Here is a 26,028-nt window from a genome sequence, read left to right on the forward strand (position 1 = left end):
GTTTTGCTTTTGACGAAAATCTGCAATTCTCAGGTATTTTGTCCACGCTGTGTACTATTGTCATATTATGTGCGCTTTTTTGAAGGCCACTGTGTGCTAGCTCATGGATGTGTGGTACACTGTTTAGCGTGTTGTGAACTTGTGTGCATACTTTCATAGTTCCCTACTTGCATGTCCCATTCCCTGCTCTGGGAGTTCTATTGCAAAAGTCTATAAGGATTGTTGCGCTTACCCGTTAATCCATCTTGCAAGATGCTACAAAGTCTGCATGATATGGACTTGCTGATCGCCTGCGGAGCTCTGCGCCGCCGCATATGCTTCGTGCCGCTACCCCCTGCCCTCATTGTCGCCTGCCCGCTCTCCTCTTCGCTTGTATATGGAACAGATCCCCTGCAGTCGACATCACCGTGCAGTCGTTGCTGACATGTGGGCCTGGGAGGTTGCCTCTTCGCTTGTATATGGAACAGATCCCCTGCAGTCGACATCACCGTGCAGTCGTTGCTGACATGTGGGCCTGGGAGGTTGCTGGACTCATATGTCAAAGACAAGATTCTCTCCGGTCGATGGTAGAGGATCTTAAATTGCTTGTATAGGTATGATCCACTTAGATGGGTTAAATCGGCCAATATATTGGTCCATGGGTCACAAACAACTATGTATATGTGGATGTATATATTGGGTCCGATAAGGGTAACAAGTAAAACCCAACTTCCATTTGCTAGGTACTCGGGTCACAGGTCGACGTACCAATAGGTAAAATGTTAAGTCCATGCTTATGTCTATCTGGTTGAGTATCCATGGAAAAATTACAATCCCTAGGAGAATGGTTGTGTAGTAACATTGAGCTCTGCAAAGCCTTGATGGTTTAAGCATGTCTCGGCCCATGTACCATGGCTCTGTTTTGGTGGGTGACTTCGTGTGTGGTGGTACAAGTCCGGTTCAGCACCTGCATCCTACTCCTCCCTTTCATCCCCACACCAACACCAAGAACACTTTAAAATTAACATAGAAAACAATCGCAAGAAAAACCTTGCCATATATAAGACAACTAGTCCAAACATAATATAAAGGCGATGAGCTGTGGGGAAGGCTGATTTGATCACCACGAGAACGTGCAAGTCGTGGCTGCACGAGTTGTGCCACTGGTAGGGGTGGGTGCCACTGAAACACACCTACTGGCATGGACTGGCATGGTGGGCCTTGACCATGCCCCGCTCTTCGACGCCATCATTGACGTCAACGATACGGAGTTTATCACCCTGAACACCGCCGCAAGGTTTGCTAAGAAGGAGCACAACGTCATCACCAAGAGGCACCTCTTTGTGGTGTGGCTATCGTTTTAGGTTGGCTTCCTCTAGTCTTTTTCGAAGACGTCAAATTAATGGATAACTCTGAACTTTTTTATTTTTCTTTTAAGTTTTCACATAGTTTTGAAGGAGAGGAATGCAAGTAGGGTAAAATAGTCTTTAGGTTGTGGCTTTGTAGGCTAAGGCTCAAGTGGCTTTAAGTTGTATAGCTTCGAATTTGCTTGAGTTCACCTAAGATCATATAGGGTTAAGATATTCCATCTACTAATGTTCTCATGAATTGAAACCATTTGTTAAGATCTTTTTGAGTTGGTCACGCCTAATAACATGGGTTGATTGTTCCCGTGTGTACTCTGATATGTGCTCTGACATGCATCATGGCTAACCTTCCTCAGTGCCAGGTCCACGATTTCTCTTCTTTTATGTCGTCTTTTCTTCCAACTCTCTGAATCAGCGTTAGAGTTCCCCAAAAAAGTGCAGGTCGAGTGGTGGCAAAATGGAGGGGCAGAGTATCGACATTTATTTGAGCCAAACAATGTATTTATAGATAAAAAATAATTTATAAATAATATATATATATTAGTGGTTTAAAAAACAAGGTTGAAAAATAAACTAAGATAAAAACTTAAAATCTACTCTAATTTAAGATTAAAAATTTAAAATTTAGCTTATAAGTATAAGCAAAAGAGAAAAATGGTTGAACGGTAGATGATTCAATATTAACCAACATTTATTATCTCCAGGGCATTAATTGTCGATTATAGACTAGTAATAGTTCGCTTTATTTTCCGCCATTAAAGATACGAAAACTGTCTTAAATACATCTTTCTAGTCTTCAAATGTAATCGTATTCTCTTTTTTCTCAAATGAATTATTGATGAGCAGCGCAATCTGGTAAGGATTTCGGTAGAAAAAAATTCAGTCTTTCTCACAACTCACAAGCAAGACCGACCAGATTAGGGCCGCGTTCGCCGGCTGGGGTTATAAGTTAATTTACCCGGCACGGAAAACGTAGCAATAGATTAGTACATGATTAATTAATTATTAATTATTAAAAAATATAAAATAGATTAATATGAATTTTTAAAACAGCTTTCTATAAAAAAAATTTATAAAAAGCAGACCGTTTAACAGTTCGGAAAGCGTGCGCGCAAAAAACGAGACGGTTAAGTTAACTTACACCCCCTGGCGAATGTGGCCTAGAAGGTTTTGTATTCCAACCGCACATAAAGAGGTGATTATTTAACTTTTTATGAAAAAAAAATCAAAAAACATATTTCTTCCGTTTCATATTATAAGTTTTTTGGATTTATCTATATTCATCCATGTATACATATATATAGATTGTATATATGTCGTCAGAAAGTCTTATAATGTAGAATGGAGGTAATATTTATAAACGAAAAATAAATTATAAGTTAAGCTTTTATATACATATTCTTAGTGATCTAAAGTTAATACTGAAAAATAAACTTCGATGAAAAAAATCATAAAATCAACTCCAGATTTAAGGTTAAAAATTTAAATTTTGGCTTATAAGCATAAAAAAGGCTAAAAGATGGGAATGAAACATCATGGGCAGCCGAGAAACATTGTATACTATTTCCGTTTTAAAATATAGGTATTTTTAGATTTTTTGTATAGACTATAAAATATAAAAATATATTTTTAGTCATTTGAATGATCAAAATTTGAACCTCGAATTGATTATATTCTCTCCTATAAATGCTGATATATGCTATAAAATTTAAAATCTTCAAAGATATTTATGTGGTGTTTAGTTTGCAAAATTTTTTTGCAAAAACATCACATCAAATTTTTGGATACATATTTGAAGTATTAAACGTAGTCTAATTACAAAACAAATTTCAGATTCTGGCTGAAAACCGTGAGACGAATTTTTTGAGCTTAATTAATCCATCATTAACACATGTTGGTTACGGTAGCACTTATGGTTAATCACTTTCTAATTAGGCTCAAAAATTTGTCTCAAGATTTCTTCCGTAACTGTGTAATTATTTTTTTTATTTTATTTATATTTAATACTTTATTTAGATATCTAAAGATTTGATGCGATGTTTTTGAAAAAAAAATTATAAACTAAACAAGAGCTTAGAATAGAGAGAGCAGCTGACACGAAGAGCCACGGGTGCAACCGAGGAGCGATGTAATCACGCAACAGCAACAACAGCACCCGCAGGACGAGACGTCGCGGCACGGCACGAGGCGCGCGGAGGGCGACAGGGGGACAGTCGCGGTCAGTGCAGCGTCGTGGTGGTGGTGGGTGCCCTCCTGCTTCCGCCCGTTCTGCCGCTCGTCGGGGCTCGCCCGCCTCTCTTTCCGCGTCCCGCCGTGGCGCCGATGGATGGATCCAACGCTATTCCGTCTCTCGCTACCACCTGTCCCTCTCCTGCCCGGCTTATATTAAAATAAAAAAGAGAATTGTAAACATATCATTATAATTTTACGAAATCGTACATAGGACATTCTGATCTACATGTCATTGACTCATGTGAGCCCTACATGTCATTGAGATACCAGTGACATATTTTAACTTTACAAAATTATAATGACACGGTTACAAATTTTTCAAAATTAAACACTAGAGTACTGCCGTGCTGCTGCTGCTGCTTTGGAACAGCAGTCCGCGTCGACGTCGCCCACCGCACGTATAGTGTCGTCTCGCTCGCCGCCGCTCACTTTCAGGCTTTCACGGCCCGTGTCCCTTTCCTCAGCTGCATGTCTTGGTTGTAGACTCGATCAGTCGCCTCGCTTCGGGTTCAATTAATTATTTCGCCAGTATCCAGGGATGATTGTTTTACACCATGCTATTTGCAAATAAAAATAATCTATGAATAAAAGTTTTATTTATATGTTCTTCATAATTAAAAAAACATGCTAAAAAATAAATTATAATAAAAATCATAAAATCAACTCTAAAAGGTTGAAATTTTAAATTTTGGCTTATAAGCATAAGCAGACATAGGATTAGATATCCGACGCAAAAAATATAGTAATAAATTAGTACATGATTGATTAATTAATTAATTGTAAAAAATATAAAATATATTAATATGACTTTTTAAAGCAACTTTCCTATATAATTTTTTTAAAAAAATATACCGTTTAGCGGTTTGGGAAACGTGCATAGAAAAAACTAAGAAAATCTGGGATTAGAAAAGGGAGAGCCGAATGCAGCCGCGGAAAGGGAAAGATAAAGATATGTGTCTTGAGAGAGACCACACAATTGAACTAATGGTCCATTCTAAAGTGCTCATTGGCCTTAGTTTCTCCTCATTTGTTTAGTGCGTTTTTCGAGTAGCTAAACATTGTATTTGATATGAAAATTTTCGATGTTTTTAAAAATCAAATAATTATGTTTTTAAGTTTTCATTAGTTAATGGTTAATTAATAGTATGCTATTCATGTTGTTCATTTCACGTATGGATAATAAGCCAAATCTGAAAAGAATGCACAGAAGGAAGATACGGATACAAGATGAAAGGATTGTTGAGTTGTCTATTATGCGGGGTGGAGGTAGCCATTTTTTTTTAAAACACTTGGCCATGGAATCAAATTCCTCATCGAAACTTCTAACTGCCCTTCTCTACATGACAAAGAAGATAAAAGAAGATTGATTGAAACTTTCGATCCTAGATTGGTTCTCTCTGGAAATTCAACCAAGGCAACACCACACACAAAGATAGTGGAACATTAGATAAACAAAAGAGGTAGCTCAGGAACATGAATATACACAAGAGAGAGTGAGAGAATATTTTTCATCAAAGTTGAAATCACAGAAAATCTTGTTTCCATTGAGGGACTCTAAAGGAGCCAGATACCACGTGATCTTTTGGCTCACCGAGCTCACAACCACAAGAATCTCTTGCCCTTCGAATTCGTACCAAGAAGAGTCGTTCTAGGGTGACACCTGGAGGTCCAATCCAAGCAACATATTGCGACCTCCGATATAGTCCTCTCGACCAAACGATCTCTTACGAGTGAGCACTGTATCCACTATACTTACCCTCGTGTTCTTGCTAAGTTGAGGAATAATTAGTACGAACTTCTCCTTAACTATCCACAAATGGATCGGATACTCACGGGTGTGATGCCTAGTCGGCTAAGAGCACGTCCTCCAAGAGTAAAAGGCTCCATGCGTTGCCCAAGGTTGATTTACAAATGCTCAATACAAAACTGCCCTCTCAATCTTTCCAAATCCTCAAAACCAAATTCACAAACAAGATTCAACATAAATTTCAAGGTAAAAGAGGTCAAAATGACCTGGAGATTAAATGCACACTTCCTGCATAAACTAGCCATTACTCACATATTCAAATATCATAATTCCTAATGAATCTAATCAGAATGTCTGATCGGACTTAGAGGCTATTGAGGAGGAGCGATTGGAGCTTCTGATCATCTCTATTTTCATGGTTAAGAGCCTTTATTGAAACCTTCTATCATTAGCATAGGTACGGATAGCAATTCCCACATGGGTCTAGGATCCACCGAGGACCCGCCCATACAGGGTCAGGCATAGGGGACCCACCCATAAGGTTAGGTCTCATAATAATTAATTATAGTATTCTCTTACGAGAGATTAAAGCTAAACGTTTGACTTAGAAAATATCTAGTATAATATCAACCTATCTTAAGAATGCATTATTATTCATTCGGCCCAACACCTAACATATTTTATAGACGTATACTTACTTTGGTGGAAGCAGTACGTATCAAGTTATACATGGAGAGAATACGAACACCTATACAAACGGATAAGGACAAATAATAAATGTGTTAGATAATAAAAACTAATTGTAGAGTCCTAGGTGTGTATCTCTTGACTTATCCAAGAAATAAGCCAAACGATATATTTGCAAATGAAAAATAATTTATGAATAAATTTTTATATACGTATTTAGCGATCTAAAAGCAAAAACTGAAACATAAATTATGATGAAAAAAATCTCAAAATCAACTCTAAATTTTGAGATTAAAATACAAATTTTGGCTTATAAACATAATCATAATTGAAAAAAATGAGGGCGCTACTCAACTCCTATCAGGACTAAAAAGATTTCTGGAGTCGACACTGACTAGCTACCTACTATGCCAATACCATTGCATATTAGACTATGATTTTTCTCCTTATATTCATGTGAAATTGATGTTATAGAATTGATATGCATACGATCCTGTTGTACGACTAGAATTGATCAATGGTTGCAATGTATATCAACAACCACTCCTTTGATTTCCATGGTTACATGTTTATAGTCATATAACGGGGTCATATGTATAGCGGTACTTGGTGTAATAGCGGCACCGGATCCGACTAATAGGAGCAGTGGTTATTACTTGTTATCAGATTCGAACTTGTAAAAACTAGTATGTGTTTCTCCTTACTATAATCTTACATATATCTTATTATCGATCGAACCCTATGTAAAAAAAAAAAACCACAGTTGGATCTTGTCCTTTGATACTGTGAGTTTTTTTCTCGCAAGAAAAACAGACCCAAAAACTTGTATGTAGGATAGTGCTTGTTCCTTTTCTTCTGACCAACAGGAAAAGACAGTTGTACAAGGTATGATTTGTGTGCTGGTTTGCTTGACAAAAAATACCAATCAGGCAGCACAAGCGCACAATTGCGACTCTTTTCAGGGGAGGAAATTGTGCTCCATGTCTTTTTTTCCATTGGCATAAAGTGGAGTCTTGTGATAGAGAGTGGCGTTGGCCCCCCAGCCTTTACCTCATCAAAGGCAGAAAGTGAGGGTTTGTTTGTTGGTACGGTATGGTTGGTGGAGAAAAGCTATAGTTGAATTATGTGAACGTGGCGAGCTCATTTCTTTATGTGGCTGTGGCCTGTGCCTGTGTACTAGCGATGTGACAGTAAGTTCAAGAACTTCACGCCACTTGTGCCAAAAGTTCACAGGAAACAAACATCTCGACACTGCTTAGGCTGCGTTCTTTGCAGCGCTATGACAAAGAAATTTCTTATTGCCGAATCGAAGTACTACCCTGTTTCATATTATAAGTTTTTCTGACTTTGTCTAAATTTATTGATGAACGAATGTATATACTTTATATACGTGTGTAGATTCATTAGTATCTATATAAATCTAGGCAATATTAGAAAGACTTACATTGTGAAACGGATGGAGAATGTTTTTATAAAAAGTTTTCTATACAAAGTCTATCATTTTAAAAATTAATTTTAAAGAATATTTTTTAATTTTATTACTAGCTAATTCAATCATTTACAACATTAAATATTTAACTGAGAAATTAGAAAATCTTTCATCTTTTGATTCATAAAAGAGCACATCCTTAATACTGCTAATTTGCCGTTGTTAATTAGTAGATTTTCACTCGCAGCGCCATTTTTACCATTCAAATTGCACATACGGAAATTAATTAACTTTCACCAATGTAGCAAACATTTTGCCCACGTCGCTGGATAATTAAACGGGAACTCCTTCATGTGTTGAATAGTGATGATTCAGGGTCAACCATGTTTGCGACCAGACCTTCCACTGATCCGAACAGTAAAGCCACCGAATCATTTCATCCACCACAGACACAAAAATGGCCAAATGTTTGTTTCGCCAGTCACACGTTTGACCGAGACTTTACACGAGGAGGCAGCAGGCGGCGGAAGACGCGCGTGGCGCACAAGCACGACCCACAGAAGATCGCCCGCAATACGTGCGAGCGACCGCGCGCGGGCGGGTCCGGCAACCACCACCGAAATCGTTTCGTTTCCAATCCAATTCCGCGCGCCCACACCCATGCGAAAAGTGAGATCTACACCGCCGCGGTGACCCAACCCACCACATGTGCCAAGCGACGGGGGATCTACCCCCGTAGTGGGAGAATCATGTTTGGTCCCCTTTGGTGTGTTGCTGCATGATAAAAGAAGGGAAGAGAGCGCGGAAAGGAGGAGAAAGTGCGTACGCACAACGCTCTGAAAAGAAGCGGGTTGCCATCCTAGCCTAGGATCAGGGCCCCATCTGCCCCCCCGCACACGGTGGGGGCGTGGCATGATTTGCCTCCCTGCCGCTTCTCTCGTAACTTCGCCGAGTGAACAGTACTCCACGCGAAGTGAGCGTCCGAAAAGGTTAAATGCAATTATGCAACGTGATACCAGAGCGTGCCTTGTGTTGTGTGGTGGCCTGCGCCCGCGCCTTGTGCGAGTAGTGTAGTATGTAGTTTAGGCCTTGGTAACAGTTACTCGTTTCCAATTCCGTTCTAAATTAAATGTCCCTTTGATTTTTTTTTGACGCCGTAATTTTTTATGTACGTTTGACCATTTGTCTTATTTAAAAAATTTATATAATTATTGACTATTTTGTTATGATTTGATTTATTACTAAAGTAACTTTATGTATGATTTATAATTTTGTATATTTGGATAAAAAATTTGATAAAACGAAGGGTCAAACATAAATTAAAAAGTCAACGGCGTAAAAAATACCCGGGGGGAGTAATATTATTTCACTAATTCTTACTATTTCAAATTTCAATAATTCTAGAATCAATTAGAGATGAAAATCTAATCAATATAAAATTTAAAAACTGATCACTAGAGACAAGACATTTTAATAACTTTATAGTATATGCCAGATAATTCAGAAAATTCTTATATTTTAAAACAGAGATATTAGTGACATATGGTGGGCCTAGAATCTCTTGGCACGGAATTAACCGGGCCGTCGGGGCGCAGCGTTCGGCAGGCACGCGGCGTGGGCACGCGATGCGACGCACGGCCGCGGCACAGAGAGACTCGTGTCGTGCGCGCGGCTCGCGGGCCGGGCAAGCGAATAATATTTCTCCGTTTCGGCGCGTCATGGGTTTGCCGAAACAGTGGGCCGAGCGGCAGACAAAGGCGCAAAGTCGTCGGGATGGGGGAGCAAGGGGCCGAGGCCGTCGTCGGCTGCGACAACGGAGCACCGCAACTCGGGAAGGGCTGCACTGCGGCACTTGCATGCCTATGTATGTCGTCAGCTCGTGATGTTATCATCCTCGGCGCGGAACGGGCGGTGTAGACCTGTGACTTGCGGTAGCTTGGATTTATTAGGTCATGGCGTTGTTTGCTGTGCGACTCCATTCGGTCCCCGTTTGGCCGTGGCGACCGTACCAAATCCCAGACGCACGAACGATGATTAACACGCTGTTAGATTAAATTTTCCGTTTGGCCACGTGATGATCGCACGGAATGGACAAAGAAGTTGAAGCGGGACGTTTGCAAGCTTACATTGGAAGGTGTTTCAACGCATAATTATGAGACCAAGAAACATCTTCCAAACTGAATACGAATACCCAGGGCCGTCCAGAGGGTGTGCAAGATGGTCGATCGCACATGCCCCTAAATTTTGGAGCCCCACCTATTTTTTATTTTTTAAACTTTTGTAAGAAATAATTTTATTATTAAATTTTCGAAAAAAATATTTTCACCGTATGAATCTTTTGACTACGTCATCAACATTAGCCGAAAACAATAAATTGGGAAAAATATGTCTGTTTATAAAACAAGAACTCGGCAGTGCTTTTATTTCCTCATTTTTTTAATTCCTCGTCAGTCATAATGTATTCTAGAAATATGAAGTATGATTCGGGTGCTGAAAAACGTAAGATACAAATGTCAGATGTGTCAACTCAATCTTAATTATGCGGATATAATTGAAGATTTCATTTGATGGATCGATGATACTTTTCAGTAGAAGATGAGGTCAGTAGCATCATTTTTTCTTGTAGCATTAATATTTGTATAAAATAACATATTAAAGTTATATAGTTAATTGAAAGTATGCTTTTTATATAAAATTTTCAAAATTTAGGGCACCAATTAGTATTTTCCACATGGCCCCCAAATTTTTAGAGACGGCCCAGTGAATACCACCAATCAATCATCCCTGCACCTGGAAAGCTCCAGTCGAGCTAAACTCTCGCTATAACTTTTAAACATTTTGTAAATACTATACACCCAATTATTGCACTTGCTTTTGAAAAACATACTTGTGATTACCTACTTCCTCCGTTTTAAAATAGAGCATGTTCAAATTCATAATAGTAGCATAGATCAATTCTCATTCTAAATATATACGACCTCTTTTCTAACAAGACTTTATTTTTTGGTTTATGTGTTTAGATCATCCAACTTATTTAAAATTTATGAGAATATTTAGTCATGCGTAAAATACAACTCATATTTTATCATCTATTAACAATAAAAATATTAATCACAATTTTTTTAAATTAAATAAAAAGTCAAACATTATATTAAAAAATAAACTTATTTTAAAATTTGTAAGTATCTCATACAATGAGTTCCCGTCTTTTTCTTGGGCCATGTACTAATGTACTGCCTGGAGAAACGTTGTCTGACTGGTAATCAATCAGCTGATGAAGATTGAACAAGCCCAATACCAGAAGGGTACGACTGTACTACCAGGAATCTACTGCCACGTCGATGTCAGCGTCGGAGGAAACGAGCGCCATCCCCGCACAGTAAGTCCGCACTGTCCCCACCTGCAGCGAAAGCACCCAAGCAACCGACCCGGAGCGCGGCCGCCCGCACCGCACCCACACACGCCTTCCAGTTCCATGCGGGCCGAGCCGAACGCGAGCTGCTGCTCCGGCCCCCCAGAAATGCCCCCTGCTTTCCTCTCCAACCACGACCGCACCGCATCGTCTCTCCTCTCTCTCTCTCGGCATCGCTCGCTCGCGCGCCGTCTCTGCCGCGATCTCTCTCTCTCTCCTCCCATCCCCTCCGCCTCCCCCCCCTCTCCCATCCTCTCGAATCGGCAAATTTTCTCTCTCCTCTCCACCGCCCCGCGGCGGATCGCGCTAAAAGCCCTCGCCGAGGTTCCTCCGCTGCCTGAACCCCCGAATCCCCAATTTTCCGACCGAATCCTGCCGTAATTGGAGGTCGATTCGGGTCGAATTCGCGGGGCTCCGGTTAGTTGTCCCCACACCGGGAGGTCGTTTCGTCTGGGTTGCTTCGGCCGGCGTGAGGCGAATTCGGGTGGTCGACTTGCTCATGGAGGAAGGCCCCGCGGATCTAGGGTTTCGGAGCTAGGGTTCCGACCGGCGGCTGCAAAGTCGCCTGCGGCGGCGATCTGGTGATGGTGCAGCTGAGCGCCGGAAGTCGGCAAGGTGGGATTTGTGGTGGGGAAGATGTGGGGCTATGCATGGGCGACGCCAAGGCGGTGGTGAGGGGTGCGGCAAGAGGCGGCTTCTCATTCGGGGCATGTGGCCAGCAACTCGCGTAGAGGCAGCTGCACCACCGGCACAGGGACCTGCTTCTCCTCCTTCCCGCTCGTCTGTTCCTCACCCCCTGACGACTCCTTGTCTGCCGGCACCTACTACTCCTACAGCGGCGACTCAGAAGCAGGAGTGGGTCGATTCTCCAAGGCCTGTGTCACCCGACTCCTTTGTAAAGGTGCCTACTTTGTGGAAATCACTGTAATTTGTTGGTGTTGTGGAATTGTTCTTTAGTCTCTACATGGAAATTTCATCTATGCAAAGTAACTAGATTTCCTGCCTGCTTCGGAGATTCAAGATAAGTCTAGTACATGTCAGCACGTTTGAGTAAGGTAAACGTGAGAGTTGTACTGGGTGATTCGATTCCGCTGTGGTTGCTAATATTCTAACATCGGCATTGTAAAGTAGGGTTCTTTTTATGATTGGATTGGAACATGCGGGCATCTTATCTTAGCTTTACAATTTTGCGTTCCACATATATCAAGGTTTTCACAAACTTGCAACAAGTGGTCTAGCTTGCACTTTAAGCGTTTTTTGTTACATATCAATTGCATTTTGTTTAGAGGAGTAACACCATGCTGTTTTAGGCATTCAACAATTTATACAGGCAAATACATCCATCAATATGTATTGAAAGGTGTTACTGGTAAATGGTAGTATCTCCTTATTTTTAATATATGGCGTTTCAGACAAATTTAATGAACGAAAGCTAGCTTAATTAGCTTGTCCTAAACCTCTTATATTAAATATGGAGGTAGTACTACATAAGTATGGTGAGAATATGATGGTTATGTTGGTTTGCACATGCAGAAAATGGTGTGACCCATGGCTTGCTCATCTACTTAACCATAACGATGCAATTCACCTACTGTCTATACATTTTTTATTGCTTCTTATTTTTTCCTAATGTAATGCATAGTAAGCAATTCCCAACACCGTTAGTAATGATATTGGATTTCTATTCCAAATTAGGAAGATATTAGAGAAAGGAAGAAAATCGAACATAGGCATGCTTATAAAATATTAATACTAACCTGTGTTTTTCAAAACCTGGTTTGATTTACTCTGTGACCTATCATCTATGCAATGACATGAATTTGAGATTTTGTTTTTATGGGAAGAAAATGTGTTTTGGGTCTATATACAGTGTATGTTATTGTAGACAAATGCTTGTAAACACCCATGCATTGTAAAGCTTAGCCAGATAGGAGTAGCATACTTCGCTTCTTTCCAACTTTCACCCTCCTATAAGTGTTGATAATGTGATGTTCATTTTTTGCTGTCTGGAGTATCATAGGTTTTAGCATACCTGATGCCTCACTTATTATACGAGGGAACAGTCTAAACAATTATGATTATCTTCATTTGAAGCATCATAAATGTTATCACCCCTTGGTTTATGGGAAAATTTTTCTACACTATGTTAATGCTTTATACCTTCCAGTTGGCCATGGTTACTTGCATACATCACTTGTTTTAGCGGAACCAACATCTTGTTACATGTTTAACATGCTTATCATTCACTGGGTTCACAATCATGTTAATAAACTGCATTATATAGTTGTTTCCGAAACACATGGTTGCTATTTTCTTGAAGCAACTTTTGCTGGTAAGACACTAACTTCCTGCGTATCATAACTTGATCCCTCAATCATAAAGACCTGTCTTGTGCCATGTTTGTGAAGTATTAATTACTATCCGCGTGTTCAGCGCGAAGGCTATTTTTCTTTATAAGCAGGTAATAATTATTTATTGATTTTTCAGGACGGACGTGAGATCAGAGTGGGTGATTGTGCTCTTTTTCGGGCCATTGATGTTCCCCCTTTCATTGGATTGATACGTTGGATTGAGAAACAGAAAGAAGGTTATCCCAAGTTGCGTGTAAGTTGGCTTTATAGACCTGCCGACATTAAGCTCAACAAGGGCATACAACTCGACGCTGCTCCAAACGAGATCTTCTATTCTTTTCACCAGGACGAGACATCTGCTGTCTCACTTCTCCATCCTTGTAAAGTTGCCTTCTTACGAAAAGGTGCTGAGCTGCCAGCTGGAACTTCATCATTTGTATGTTGGCGTGTTTATGATATTGACAACAAGTGTTTATGGTGGCTTACTGATCGTGATTATATAAATGTAAGTTGTATATTTACCTTTTTTCCATCCTATTGTATTTGCCGCTTCATTTTTTTCAACTTATGATCAGGAACGGCAGGAAGAGGTAAATCGGCTACTACACAGAACAAGGCTAGAAATGCATACTGCAGTGCAGCAAGGTGGGCGTTCACCAAAGCGGCTGAATGGGCCATCAGCTTCCCAGCAATTAAAGGTTGGTTCAGATGGGGGCCAAAATTGTGGTTCATCTAAAGGAAAGAAGAGGGAAAGAGGTGAACAAGGAATTGATCAAATTAAACGAGACCGTGATCGCACACTTAAGACTGATGACAGTGAGCCTGGAAACTTAAAAGGAGACAACGTGAAGTCTGAAATTGCAAAGATCACAGAGAAAGGTGGACTTCATCATACCGAAGCCGTAGAGAAGCTAATTCATCTCATGCAACTTGATCGAACTGAACGGAAGTTAGACTTTGCTGGTCGAGTAATGCTTGCAGATGTTATTTCAGCTACAGAAAGCCCTGATTGCCTTGGCAGATTTGTGCAGCTAAGGGGCCTTCCTGTATTTGATGATTGGCTTCAAGAGGCTCACAAAGGAAAGTCTGGTGAAGGTGGTAGCCCTAAAGAAACTGATAAGCCTATGGAGGAACTTCTCCTAGCACTGCTTCGTGCATTGGCGAAATTGCCTATTAATCTCAATGCCTTACAAAGTTGCAGTATAGGGAAATCTGTTAACCATCTGCGAAGCCATAAAAATCCAGAGATACAGAAAAAGGCAAAGTGTCTTGTTGAAAATTGGAAGAAGCGTGTTGATGCTGAAATGAAGTCAAATGATGCAAAACCAGTTGTATCAGGCCAAGCTGTATCCTGGCCAGGGAAACCTGGTTTTGCAGAAATTTCTAGTGCTGGAAACAGACGAAGTGGCTCAAGTGAGCCTAGTCTGAAAAGCCCAGTGTCTCAACTTTCTTCATCAAAGGCCTTGGCTTCTAAACCTGGAATCACTGATGCTCCTGCGAAATCGGGTCCTGTGGCATCTGGGTCTTTGAAACATATGCAACCAGGAAATGCTGTAACCTACTTGAAGGAGCAACCCAGCAAATCATCTGGTGGGGCTTGTAGCCCTGAGTTGCCCGCGTTGAAAGAGGAGAAAAGCTGTAGTTCAAGTCAGTCTCTGAACAACAGCCAGTCATGTTCTAGTGAACACACAAAACCAATTGGTTCTTCAAAGGAGGATGCCCGCAGTTCAACTGCAGCTTCTGGCATTACTGGTGGTAGAACATCTGGTAACTCCTCACGAGTCCTTCGAAGAACAAACAATGGACTTCTTGGTTCAGGAGTCCAAAAGGAAGCTACCGTGGCAAGATCTACCTCAGTTGATCGCTCTTTGTTGCAGGAAAAGGCAGCACAGTCTGGCGCAGAATGTGAGAAAGGAACTGAAATACCATCAGATCAGGGCAATGGGCATAGATTGATTGTTCGGTTTCCAAATCCTGTCCGTAGTCCTGCTAGAAGTGCAAGTGGGGGTTCTTTTGAGGACCCATCATTTACAGGGAGCAGAGCTTCATCTCCTGTGATTGCAGATAAGCATGAGCAGAATGAACGTAGAGTGAAAATGAAAACTGAAAATTTCAATCCTCATGCAGGCAATGATACAAATGCTGAATCGTGGCATAGCAATGATGTTAAAGGAGCATCAGTTTCTGAGGAAGGCGATAAATCACCTCATGCTATCTTGACTGATGATCGCAGTAGGAAAACTGAAGAAGCTGGCAAAGATGCATCGACTGCTCGAGTTTTTTGTTCAGATGCTAATGAAAAGGTGATTTGCTCAAGCGAAATTGGGGGGAGAAATTCATTCAGCCCTATGAATGCTTTGATTGAAATCAAGTACTCTGAAGCTAGTCGGTCGTTGCAAGCTGGAGATGATACAGCAATGAATCTTCTTGCCAGTGTTGCCGGAGAAATATCTAAATCTGAGTTGATTTCAACTGTTTCACCTCAAAATTTGGCAGGAAATGAAAAGGGCTGCGAAGGAGACAACATTGGGAAGCTAAAAGTGGAAAGCGATATGGGCTTGTCACGGCATGCAGGGCCAACAAATGATGCTGAGAAAAGCACCACTGATAAGGGTGATAAAATTGGTGTAGGTTTGGTTGCAAAGGAGGAACAACACCAAGGGGATGCAAAGGACAAGAAGGTCACATCTTCTGTGCTGCCCTCTCTACCTGGAATAGATTCTAAAGCTATTGAATCTCTTGCTAAGACTGAAAATCAAGAAGTCGGAGATACAGATAATGGTGAAAAGTCAGTCACAAAACTGCCAGCTGATACCAAGATCGACATAAAGTCCAACATAAGTCCATGTACTACAGGTGAATTACGTGGTGGTGATAAACAGGCTCATGGTTTGTTAAAGTCAACAGATCAGAAGCATCACCAGTGTCTGCCAGATAATTCAGAAGCCATTGACCGATCTGGTGACAGTGCTGCTGTCAAATTGGATGTGGAGCCTTCAATTTCATCTTCAACTGTGAATAAGGCAGGCTTACTGGTTGGTAACACTGTGCTGAGAGAGGATGAAAAGAAGGAACAGCCTTTTTCCAGGTCTGCTGATGGTACAAAACTAGCTATATCAGGAGTACCACCTGGTCCAAAAAATGGGATTAGTCCTAAGGAATTAAAAGACAATTCCAGTGAATCAAGTAGTCACGCAAGACCTGGACCTACTGTCTCACATGATACTGAACATAGTGCAAGGCGCAGCTCAAAGAAGTCGAGTGATGATGCAAGTGGGAATGAGGACCTTGTCTCATCCGATGATGGTTCTTCTTTTGCTGCCAAGATCAGGTCAAGTACTACGGCCAAGCTTGATTTTGACTTGAATGAAGGAATTCCTGGAGACGAAGTGCACCATTCTGAGCCAGATATCTCTCCTGCTATTTGTTCTTCTGTAATTCAGTTACCTCGTCTTTCTCCATTCATATCACCCATGTCAAGTGGGCTACTTGCTCCGATAACAGTAGCTTCTCCAGCTAAAGGCCCCTTTGTTCCTCCTGAGAACCTACTAAGGTTGAAGCCTGAGACAGGCTGGAAAGGTTCAGCCGCTACAAGTGCATTTCGTCCTGCAGAACCAAGGAAATATTTGGAGATGACACTCAGCGCACCTGGTGTTCCAGTATCTCATGCTTCAGGTAAACATCGGCCAGCACTTGACATTGATTTAAATGTAGCAGATGACCACTTTCTTGATGAAGACGTCTCACAAAGTTCTGTTCAGACAACTGGTTCTGAATCTGGGCACACTAAAAGAAGCAATGGTCCTGTACGAACTGTTGGTGTTGAATTTGACTTAAACAGAGCTGATGAAGTTGCAGATAATGGGCTATTTGTGTTGAATACTCCCCACAGGGTTGAAGTACCTTTGTTATCTTCAAGACCATTACCTGGAATTTTCTCTAGTACTGATACAAATAGCTCGAGGGATTTTGATCTCAATAATGGACCAACTCTTGATGAAAGTGGTGCGGATCAGACAGCAAGGAGTCTATCATCTAAAAATACCAGTAGTATACCATTCCTACCTCAAGTTGCTGGTGTTAGAATGAACAATGCCGAGATGAGTAATATGTCACCATGGTTTGCTTCTACTAACCCTTGTGCTCCTGTAGCTGTACAGTCGTTTTTACCTTCTAGAGGCGAACAGCCTCATCCTGGTGAAACAACTGCTGGAAGTGGAACACAGAGGATCATTACATCCTTGTCGGATGGTGTTCATCGTGGAAGTGATCCCTGCCGTGCTCCAGTTATTTCTACCTCACCAACCATGGTTTTTCACCCTCCTGCATATCAATACGCAGGATTTCCTTTTACTCCTGGTATGCACCTTCAAGCACCAGGGTTTTCAATTGGGTCAACATCATATGCCAATTCAGGACCTGCAGGACTTCCATATTTTCCTGGCATTGCTCCAACACTCTTAGGGCCAGCAGGCGCGATGCCTGCTCAGCATGCTAGGCAATATGCAATAAACCTTCCTGAAGGAACCAGCACTGTTGGACATGACAGTAATCGGAAATGGGGAAGGCAGGGCCTTGATCTTAATTCTGGCCCGGGAAGTGTAGACGCAGAAATAAAGGATGAGCGAGTATCTTTACCAGTTAGACAAAATTTGATCACCCCACCGCATGCCTTTGGGGAAGAGCATACAAGAGCATACCAAATGCCAGGTGTTGGAATAAAGAGGAAGGAGCCAGAAGGCAGTTGGGATGCAGAACGGTCCTCATACAAGCAATTATCATGGAAATGAGCTTTTAACTGTATCATTTCTCATTTCACAGTGGCTTCATCTTCCAGTGAGCTTGTATGTACTTGTATTCCGTCTCCAACTACCTGCTTTTTTTTTCTGACTTGCAGCTTTCTTTTGAATTTTTCTTTTGAAATTAAGGCACGGTGCTTGTGTTTGCAGAGGCAACTGCATGTTGAACTTGGCTGGAATATACAGTTCATACGTGACCCAATGATGTGAATTGTGAGAGGAATGATACCTTGCTGTAAATGTTCATCATATTTCTTACTTCCCTGGAGACAATTTTCCTTGGCTTCAGCAGTTGCTTTGCTAGATTTTCTTAGCTGTCAGGCATGCTTCTAATTTGCTCCGGTATTTCTGGAGATGGATTGGTATAGGTCCTGAGCCTCAAGAAACATCTGAAGTCCTTGTAATTAGTTCAGCTTGTTTGTTTAAACTTTCTTATGACAAACCATTTCACATTGTTGAGCAAATCTGCTGCTTTACATATGATTTAGACGTGACATGTATTTATGTGTAACCGTTGCATCGGTTTGCTCATGTAACAGTAAGGGTATCCAGTGGACTGTTTTGCAATGGGGGGCATTCTGGTGTATCTTGCAGTCATAAGAAAATAAATTTAGTACTCCTTTTTGATTCCGTAATACTTCTCGTATTAGAATGAGGATATGTCTCCATCATTTTTTATTAAAATATACATAAAAATATCAATAAACATATTTTTTTGAGGTACCTTTGGTCTTCAAAATTTTAAAGAAAATATTTAAAAAATCATTTATAATCCAAGCTTTAAAAGTTTAATCGTAGTCTTGTCTAATAATAGTATTATTGAATCAAAGGAAGTGGTACGTGAACCAATAATGTATTGTAGTATGTTTTGTTAATATGCTTCTATATTGGTTACCTGTACCCTTTCAACGATGCAGTTTGTTTTACAACCTTATCTTTTCGTTTTTCTTTTGTTTATAAGACATTAAAATTTAATATTTAATTTAAAGTTTATTTTGTTATTTTTCATTGTTATTTATTTTTAGCTTTTGCCTTTAGGTTGTCGAGAATACGTATATAAAAATTTTGTTTATAAATTATTTTTTGTTTGTAAATATGTAGTTTGGCTTTTGCCGAAACCGCGCTATCCATCTATGCAATGTTTGCCCTGTCATACCTTCTTAGAGCTCACCATCTTAAAATCTATACTATTTTAAATGTCTCTAGTGGTAAATATGTCATCTTAGTGTTTTCTACAGTTTAGCATAATATAATTGAGAAAAAATTGCTATAAGATTTTGTAATACATTTCATAGCAAAACATGAGTATTTTGCTAGTAGAAGAAAAAAAAATGTAATGCTAGTACTACAAATCAAACCGTGCTACTCCCTGTTTCATACTGGAGGCTTAAAGCTTTCTAGATTTATATATTCATCGTACCTATAATTTATACATATGTTTAGATTTATTAACATATATATAAATCTATACTAGAAAATATTATGTCGTGAAAATAGAGACATTAAAATATAATCCAGTACTAGATTTGAGGGAGTAGTAACACAAGTATCACTCATTTCATTTTTTTATTGATGTTGTGAACTTCTGAATCAACGATTCGTTTTATTCTATATGTAAAATTACGAGTCATCCTTAAAGTCTTTATAATAAATCAAATCATAATAAAATAATTAATAATTATCTACTGTCTTCATCCTAGAAAGATTTTATTTTTTTTGTTTTCTGGGTCTGAACATCTATCTTGTCTTGTTTAAAGATTTAACAAAAAAATTAAAATTAGTCACGTGTAAAATACTATTTATATTTTATCATCTAATAATAATAAATATATTACTCATAAAGAAATTCAAATAAAATGAGTCAAATATTTATCTTGAAAAATAGAAAAATAAACTTATTTTAGGATGGAGGAAGTTTTTTAAATAATATGAATGGTTAAACCAGACTTAAACAACGTTAATTAAAACAAACGCAGAAAGTACAAAGTTTGAGGGAGTAGCAGCACAAGTATTATGCGTGTTATGTGTATACCTTTGAGATAGCCTCAAATTCCTTTTCTTTTGCAAAAATCAATTTTTTCCCAGTCTCGCATCCTATGTTTCTTGACATGTGGCCAGCTCCGTATATGACTGAGCGCAGATAATCGGCAGCCCGCAGGACAACAAAGAACTCAGCGAGCTTTTCAGTTCTACCATCGAATCATAAAATAGTCTAATGACGATACTGAGACTTCAGATCGATTACAAAATCACAGATTTTGCCCTGATCAGTGATCACGGTCTCCTTTGTTCCTTTGGCCTCTATCAGACTTTCTAAACCAACAAGAGCTAATGATACGAACATTGTGCAGTACATAAGCAAGACTGGTTTAAAGCATCTAACTCTAGTAATTAATTACCAAAAGATGCAAATATACACAAGAACTGTGCTAACAGCACATTCAGATCCCAAAGGTTTCCAGCTTGAGGTTGCACCCAGAACATTGCAATATTCCATCATGTAAGGGACCTCTTCAGTCTTCAATCAATCAGGATTTGAAGCATGACATTTTCCTTACGCAGAACACGTTCCTGCAGTTGTAAGGTAAGAAATTAACATTAAAATGATAGATGATTCCTAACAGACAGCTAGAGCAAGTTCAATAGTATAGCCAACTACTAGCTCCAATTCATCTATAGTCAATTTAATAGGCAATTTATATAATAGTTACCTACAAAACATCAATACATGATCTCACATGTCATATATATTTTGTCTTGGAACCGGTGTGCAGCTAGCTACAAATTAGTAGTCCATCTCTCTACTCTTTCCTCCCTTATCTCTTTAAAATATGCTTATAGCTGGCTTATAGCCTGCTATTGTACCTACTCTTATGAATTAAATATTTCGTTTAAGACACATGCCTTACTTTTCCTTTTTTTTTCTTTTTCTTTTTCTGGATGACGTGCAAATGAGAAATTAAATTTAGAAAAGGCAAAGCAAAACATACAAGTATATGTCAAGCATGAATTTAAGGTGAATAACAATTCATGCTCAATTTTGTAATCGTGGAAAATTGTTAACTTCTTGCCAATAACTCTGTCAATAATAAAAGTCCTTCTGCCCATTTTATATGGCATGGTTTGAGCTGTCACAATATTTTAGTTTACGTCGACCAGAAATTGCTGTCGCAATATATTTGTGCTGACAGAAACTCATGATCATATGTAGTATGTTGAAATACAATCCAAGGATATCACTTTTGCACAAGCAAACCTATGTAACTTTAGCTGATTTGTCAGCAAAAACATACAAAGTTTGACTCTTGAAACACAAGTGCACCACATTAAACTCATTTGGACAAAGGGTGTATATCATAAATTCTAAAATCGAAGCGCTGTATGTATTGTAGCAGAAAATGCATATAAAACATTATTGTCCACAAATAGACTTAAGAGTTACCAGCCACATTAGGTGGTCATCAGATGATAAGACCCACCACCACCACGAATAAAATTAGGTTCTTTCATATAGACAGAATATATTGGAAAGAAGAATGGCAATGAAGCTAACACCCATTAAAGAATCATATATACTTACGTCATAGAGCACCCTCGTCGTGCTTTCTTTTTCTTCTTTTCTCTTTGCTTAGTTGGAGGCTGGATTACTACCTTGATAGCAGCATCAAACACAGCTTTAACATTCTACACGTCATTTAAATACACATGAAGTAAGAATTTTCAGCAAGTTGCAGAATTTTAACACCTCAAATGAAGTTAAGACTACTGCAGCAAGGGTACACAATTTCACCATGACTACTTTACCTGTTGTGTCTTTGAGCTGCACTCAATGTAATATGCAGCACCTATTTGTTTTCGAAGTTCTTCACCCTGCAAGAGGAAATGACAAATACATTTTTTAGTCATCTAAAAAAAGATAATTTGTTTAGAAGCTAGAATGTGTTCATGATCTCATCCCAAAAGCCTGAAGAATAAGGATAGACACAAGTTATAACGCTCTGGCTTTTCAAGAATAAATAAAGTCATGGAGATATACCTGTGCTGTGGTAACAGGTATCAGGCCAGGGTGGTCCAACAAGTAGTGCTTGTCTTCACGGAGATCTGCAAGCCAATTAAGCAACGCGATGATTCCAAAATTGAAACTCTTTAATTAACATAAGTTCAGTTAGATAAGGAAACGCAACATTATACCAAGTGTTTTGATAGGATACGAGGATCCAAATCCCAGCAGAAATGAAATGGTTTTGGTAGGAATAAGAAATTATGTTTACAATTGGTTTTACGAAAACTGCTACTCCATAAATGTTAGGGCTCTGTACCCTGTCTCATAAATGATTCATACTTGAACTCAACTGACTTTCCCATTATTGTGTATAAACAAATAATGCATGCAATTCCAAAAATAACTTCAAAGCATCCACTAAGCTGCACTACAAAGAGAAGTTTTAGTCTTTTAGGTCAGTTCCATACCAACTATTTTGTCATCAACTATTTAGATGACTGTCTAGTGTCTACCCACAGTTCTAGCCTTCTAGGTCAGTTCGTTACCTGCTATTTGATTATCAGCTACACTGATGACTGCATTACACATTTGGTAAGATGCACTAGATAAAGCAGTTCTAGGTAAGCTCCTTACCTACTATTTGGTCATCAACTACACAGATGATAACCTATGTCTACACTACAAGGACCACTATCAGTAGATTGAAAACCTAACCGAACTCCAATTTGAAAATAGAGACAGAGAGATGCTAACTACATAAGATGATCAGTTGCATGTCATACTGCAGTCTCAATTCCCATTTTCTAATCATTGACATATAACTAAGTGAAACAAATGCTTTTGTTGTCAATATAACTCACCCAATTTTGTGCCAACCAACACGATCGGCACGCCAGGCGCATAATGCTGTAGCTCCGGTATCCACTGAAAGGAAACAACAAAGCACAAAGATGCACATATCTTAGTACTTCAAAACCGTATGGACAAGTCCAATAAGTTAGAACGGCACATTTCGGCACCTTCTTCATAATATTTTCATAGCTAGCTCGGCTCACAAGAGAGAAGGCAAGCACGAAAACATCAGCACCACGATAGCTTAGAGGCCTCAGTCGGTTGTAATCCTCTTGCCCTGGTTAAGATGGGATCCATTTAGTTTTGCGTTATCAAATCAAAGAATCAATAAGTAATTGGTAAGCGGAGAAAAAGTTCAAGAATTCACATGTATATCAGGAAAAACAAACCAATCAAATCAAGAACTAGAATTACCAGCAGTATCCCAAAGGCCCAGATTCACCGTTGTGCTGTCCACAACTACGTTTGCGCTGAAATTGTCGAACACCGTTGGTATGTAGTCCTGCCAAATCAAATGCCCGTCAGAAACATGAGAAAATAGCTCCAAAACGCAACGAAAACAACACGCTACAATAAAACACCCCCAAAAATATAGAGAGAGGAAAACCGAAATTTTGCGTAGGTTCAAGCAAACAAAATCAGCAAAGACGTAAGAGGAAGCCTTTTGACTCGAAACGAAAACTCGACCACGTTTTGCAAGAAACCGAACAAGAAAGATCAAGTCTTTAGACACCCAAAACCCCCTGACACAGCGAGAGGGGACGGAGAGGGAAGAGAGGAGAAGAGGAGAAAAAAAAAAGAAGAGAGCGAAAGAGATAACGATTCGCTTTACAGTGGGGAACTTGTTGCTGGTGTAGCAGATGAGCATGCAGGTCTTGCCCACGGCGCCGTCGCCCACCGTGACGCACTTGATGAACCGGGAGGCGCTGGACGCCATGGCCGCCGCACGCACCCCGCTCTCTCCCTCTCTCCCGATTCCCGGACGCTGGAGGAGGAGGAGGAGGAGCGTGCGAGCGAGCGAGGAGACGAAGATGGGAAGGAGCAAGCAAGGGAAGGGGAGGGGAGGAAGAGTGGTTCGTTCTTTGGTGTGTGTTGGTGGTCTTTGGTGCGTGACTTCTCGGCGAAGTGTTTAAGAGGGGTCACATGCTTCTTCTCACTCTCACTCACCACGCTGCTGCCTAAGAGAGCAGAGCAGAGAAGAGGGGAGAGCAACCACTGCGCTGCCCTTTTATCTCGCTGTCCTGTTGGTGCCTAGTTAAGCTACCCCCATGGACCATATGGCATCTCCTTTGTCCTTACTTCCTGCCATTGAATGATGTTACAGTAAAACAGCTTCTCCACTTCGCCTCTCTCCTCTCCCCGTGGGTGCCATGACAGAAGTAAGGGGTCGTTTGGATCTAGAGATTTTTTTTCCTAGTCATATAAGATGTTTAGATGTTAATTAAGAGTATTAAATATAGACTAATAACAAAACTAATTGCATAAATATAGACTATTTCATTAGACAAATTTTTAAGCGTAATTAAGCCACGATTAGCAAATGTTTATTGTAGCATCACATTCACTAATCATGGACTAATTAGACTCAATAGATGCGTCTCACGAAATAGTCCAAAATACCGGTTGAGTTTTATTAATAGTCTATATTTAATACTTGTAATTAGTGTTCAAACATTCAATGTAATAGGCACTAAAAAAGTCAAGAGGATCCAAACACCCCCTAAATTACTCGCTTCACTTCGTAATTCTTATCCTTTTAAATAAATATGATTAAGCTTTTAAGATTTTAACTATTTATAATTTTTAAAATATTTTCAGTTTAAAAACATTATGACAATAATAATATATAGATGAGTCTTAGAAAATATTTTAATAAAAAATATTTAACTTTTTATATATTTTATAGAAAATTATAGTTAAAGATAGATTTTGAAGATCATATCATTATTTAAAATGATAATAGTTATCGAAGGGAGTACTGCCCGTTCTCAAATATAACCGACTTTAAATCTTGACATAAGTTTCAAGATATTCTCTTATCACTAATATTTATAGAAAGAAGTTATTTTAAATAAAGTTAGTTTTATAATATGATAATTTATTTAATGATAAATCGGGTAACAACATTTTTCGCATGATTGATCTTTTATTATTATTACAAGTTAAACCTTAAAATTGTAGACTTAGCACCATTCTTAAAAAATAGTTATATTTTAGAGCTGTGAGAGTACTAAATTGCATCTGTAGTTCTAGGCCTACAAATGAAAATTATCCCCCCAATATTTGTTGCGGGGTATTATTACACATATCAAAAATTTGTTTAATCAACGAGTTATCACCAAGATTGATTTAACTCATTAAATAGTACTGTTGGATGGACCATAATGGTTCAGTCAACTTTAGAACTGGAGAAGCAATCTCATTCGGAACAACTGAACGGGACCGAATTATCTGATTAACCGGTTGATTAATTTATTGGTTAATAAAATATTACATATTATAAAGCTAAGAATATACTAGAAAAACATATCAATACAATATTAACGAGAACACTTTTGAAAAAAAAGAGGACATTCAAGAGCGTGGCACGGATAACCTGGTTCATAAATTTACCCCTATAAGCAAAAAAAGAATGGGGTTGGAGATACTAAATTCTGATGGAACCTAATCTACTTTCCGTTTGGTAGGGATTCTGGGCAGTGATTCCCGTGGGAAACAACATCCAGGCCGTTTCTTTTCTCGCCTTTCGAATTTCGACCAGTATCTACATCAAAAAAAAAAAAAAGAGCATTCCAACTAATCCTGCAGAAGTTCTCTGGCGAAAGGAAGGATTTCTGCTTGGTTTGGTGATGCCTGATGTCCTTTGGTTTTGGTATGTTTTTTTGGATGCTATGGTTTGCAGTTCAAGTAAAGTAACTAGCCTTCTTCATACACACACAAAGAAAAAAGAATAAAGAAACCCACTAAAACACAACCAAGTTTTCGTCACTTGTGTTATTAGGTATCTTGGAAGACAAGCTGTCGAGCGAATAAAATTATTTGGTTCATATGGAAATGCCACTGAAAAGATTGACCGTTATAGCATCGCTCAAAAAGCTAGTATACAATATTTAGGCCAAGTTCGGCATGGGCATAAGTTAGCTAAGCCCTCTAAACGGTGTATTTTTTGC

General features: G+C 39.4%; 2 protein-coding genes across 3 annotated transcripts; one reads left to right on the top strand and one right to left on the bottom strand.

Annotated features, from left to right (window-relative positions):
* Positions 1–11,054: 11,054 nt before the first annotated feature.
* LOC102719358 lies at positions 11,055–18,570 on the top strand. 2 transcript variants are annotated; one of them, XR_001549623.2, is made up of 4 exons: positions 11,056–11,754; positions 13,341–13,709; positions 13,780–18,048; positions 18,154–18,570. XR_001549623.2 is itself a non-coding variant. In XM_015833780.2 (3 exons), the coding sequence occupies exons 1-3, from the start codon at positions 11,500–11,502 to the stop codon at positions 17,992–17,994; spliced, it is 4,839 nt and encodes a 1,612-aa protein (XP_015689266.1). In that variant the 5' UTR covers positions 11,055–11,499; the 3' UTR covers positions 17,995–18,570. The 2 variants fall into 2 exon arrangements, 1 of the variants encoding a protein (XP_015689266.1); XM_015833780.2 differs by having other exon boundaries at positions 11,055–11,754; positions 13,780–18,570.
* A 1,630-nt stretch (positions 18,571–20,200) lies between these two features.
* LOC102719648 (rac-like GTP-binding protein 3) lies at positions 20,201–24,036 on the bottom strand. The gene is made up of 8 exons (XM_006647811.3): positions 23,691–24,036; positions 23,273–23,360; positions 23,026–23,135; positions 22,867–22,930; positions 22,040–22,104; positions 21,808–21,873; positions 21,584–21,687; positions 20,201–20,574 (listed from the first exon to the last, which is right to left on the bottom strand). The coding sequence occupies exons 1-8, from the start codon at positions 23,793–23,795 to the stop codon at positions 20,532–20,534; spliced, it is 645 nt and encodes a 214-aa protein (XP_006647874.1). The 5' UTR covers positions 23,796–24,036; the 3' UTR covers positions 20,201–20,531.
* Between the last annotated feature and the right edge of the window lie 1,992 nt (positions 24,037–26,028).

This window comes from Oryza brachyantha, chromosome 2 (genome assembly GCF_000231095.2).
Source record: "Oryza brachyantha chromosome 2, ObraRS2, whole genome shotgun sequence".
Taxonomy (NCBI): domain Eukaryota; kingdom Viridiplantae; phylum Streptophyta; class Magnoliopsida; order Poales; family Poaceae; genus Oryza; species Oryza brachyantha.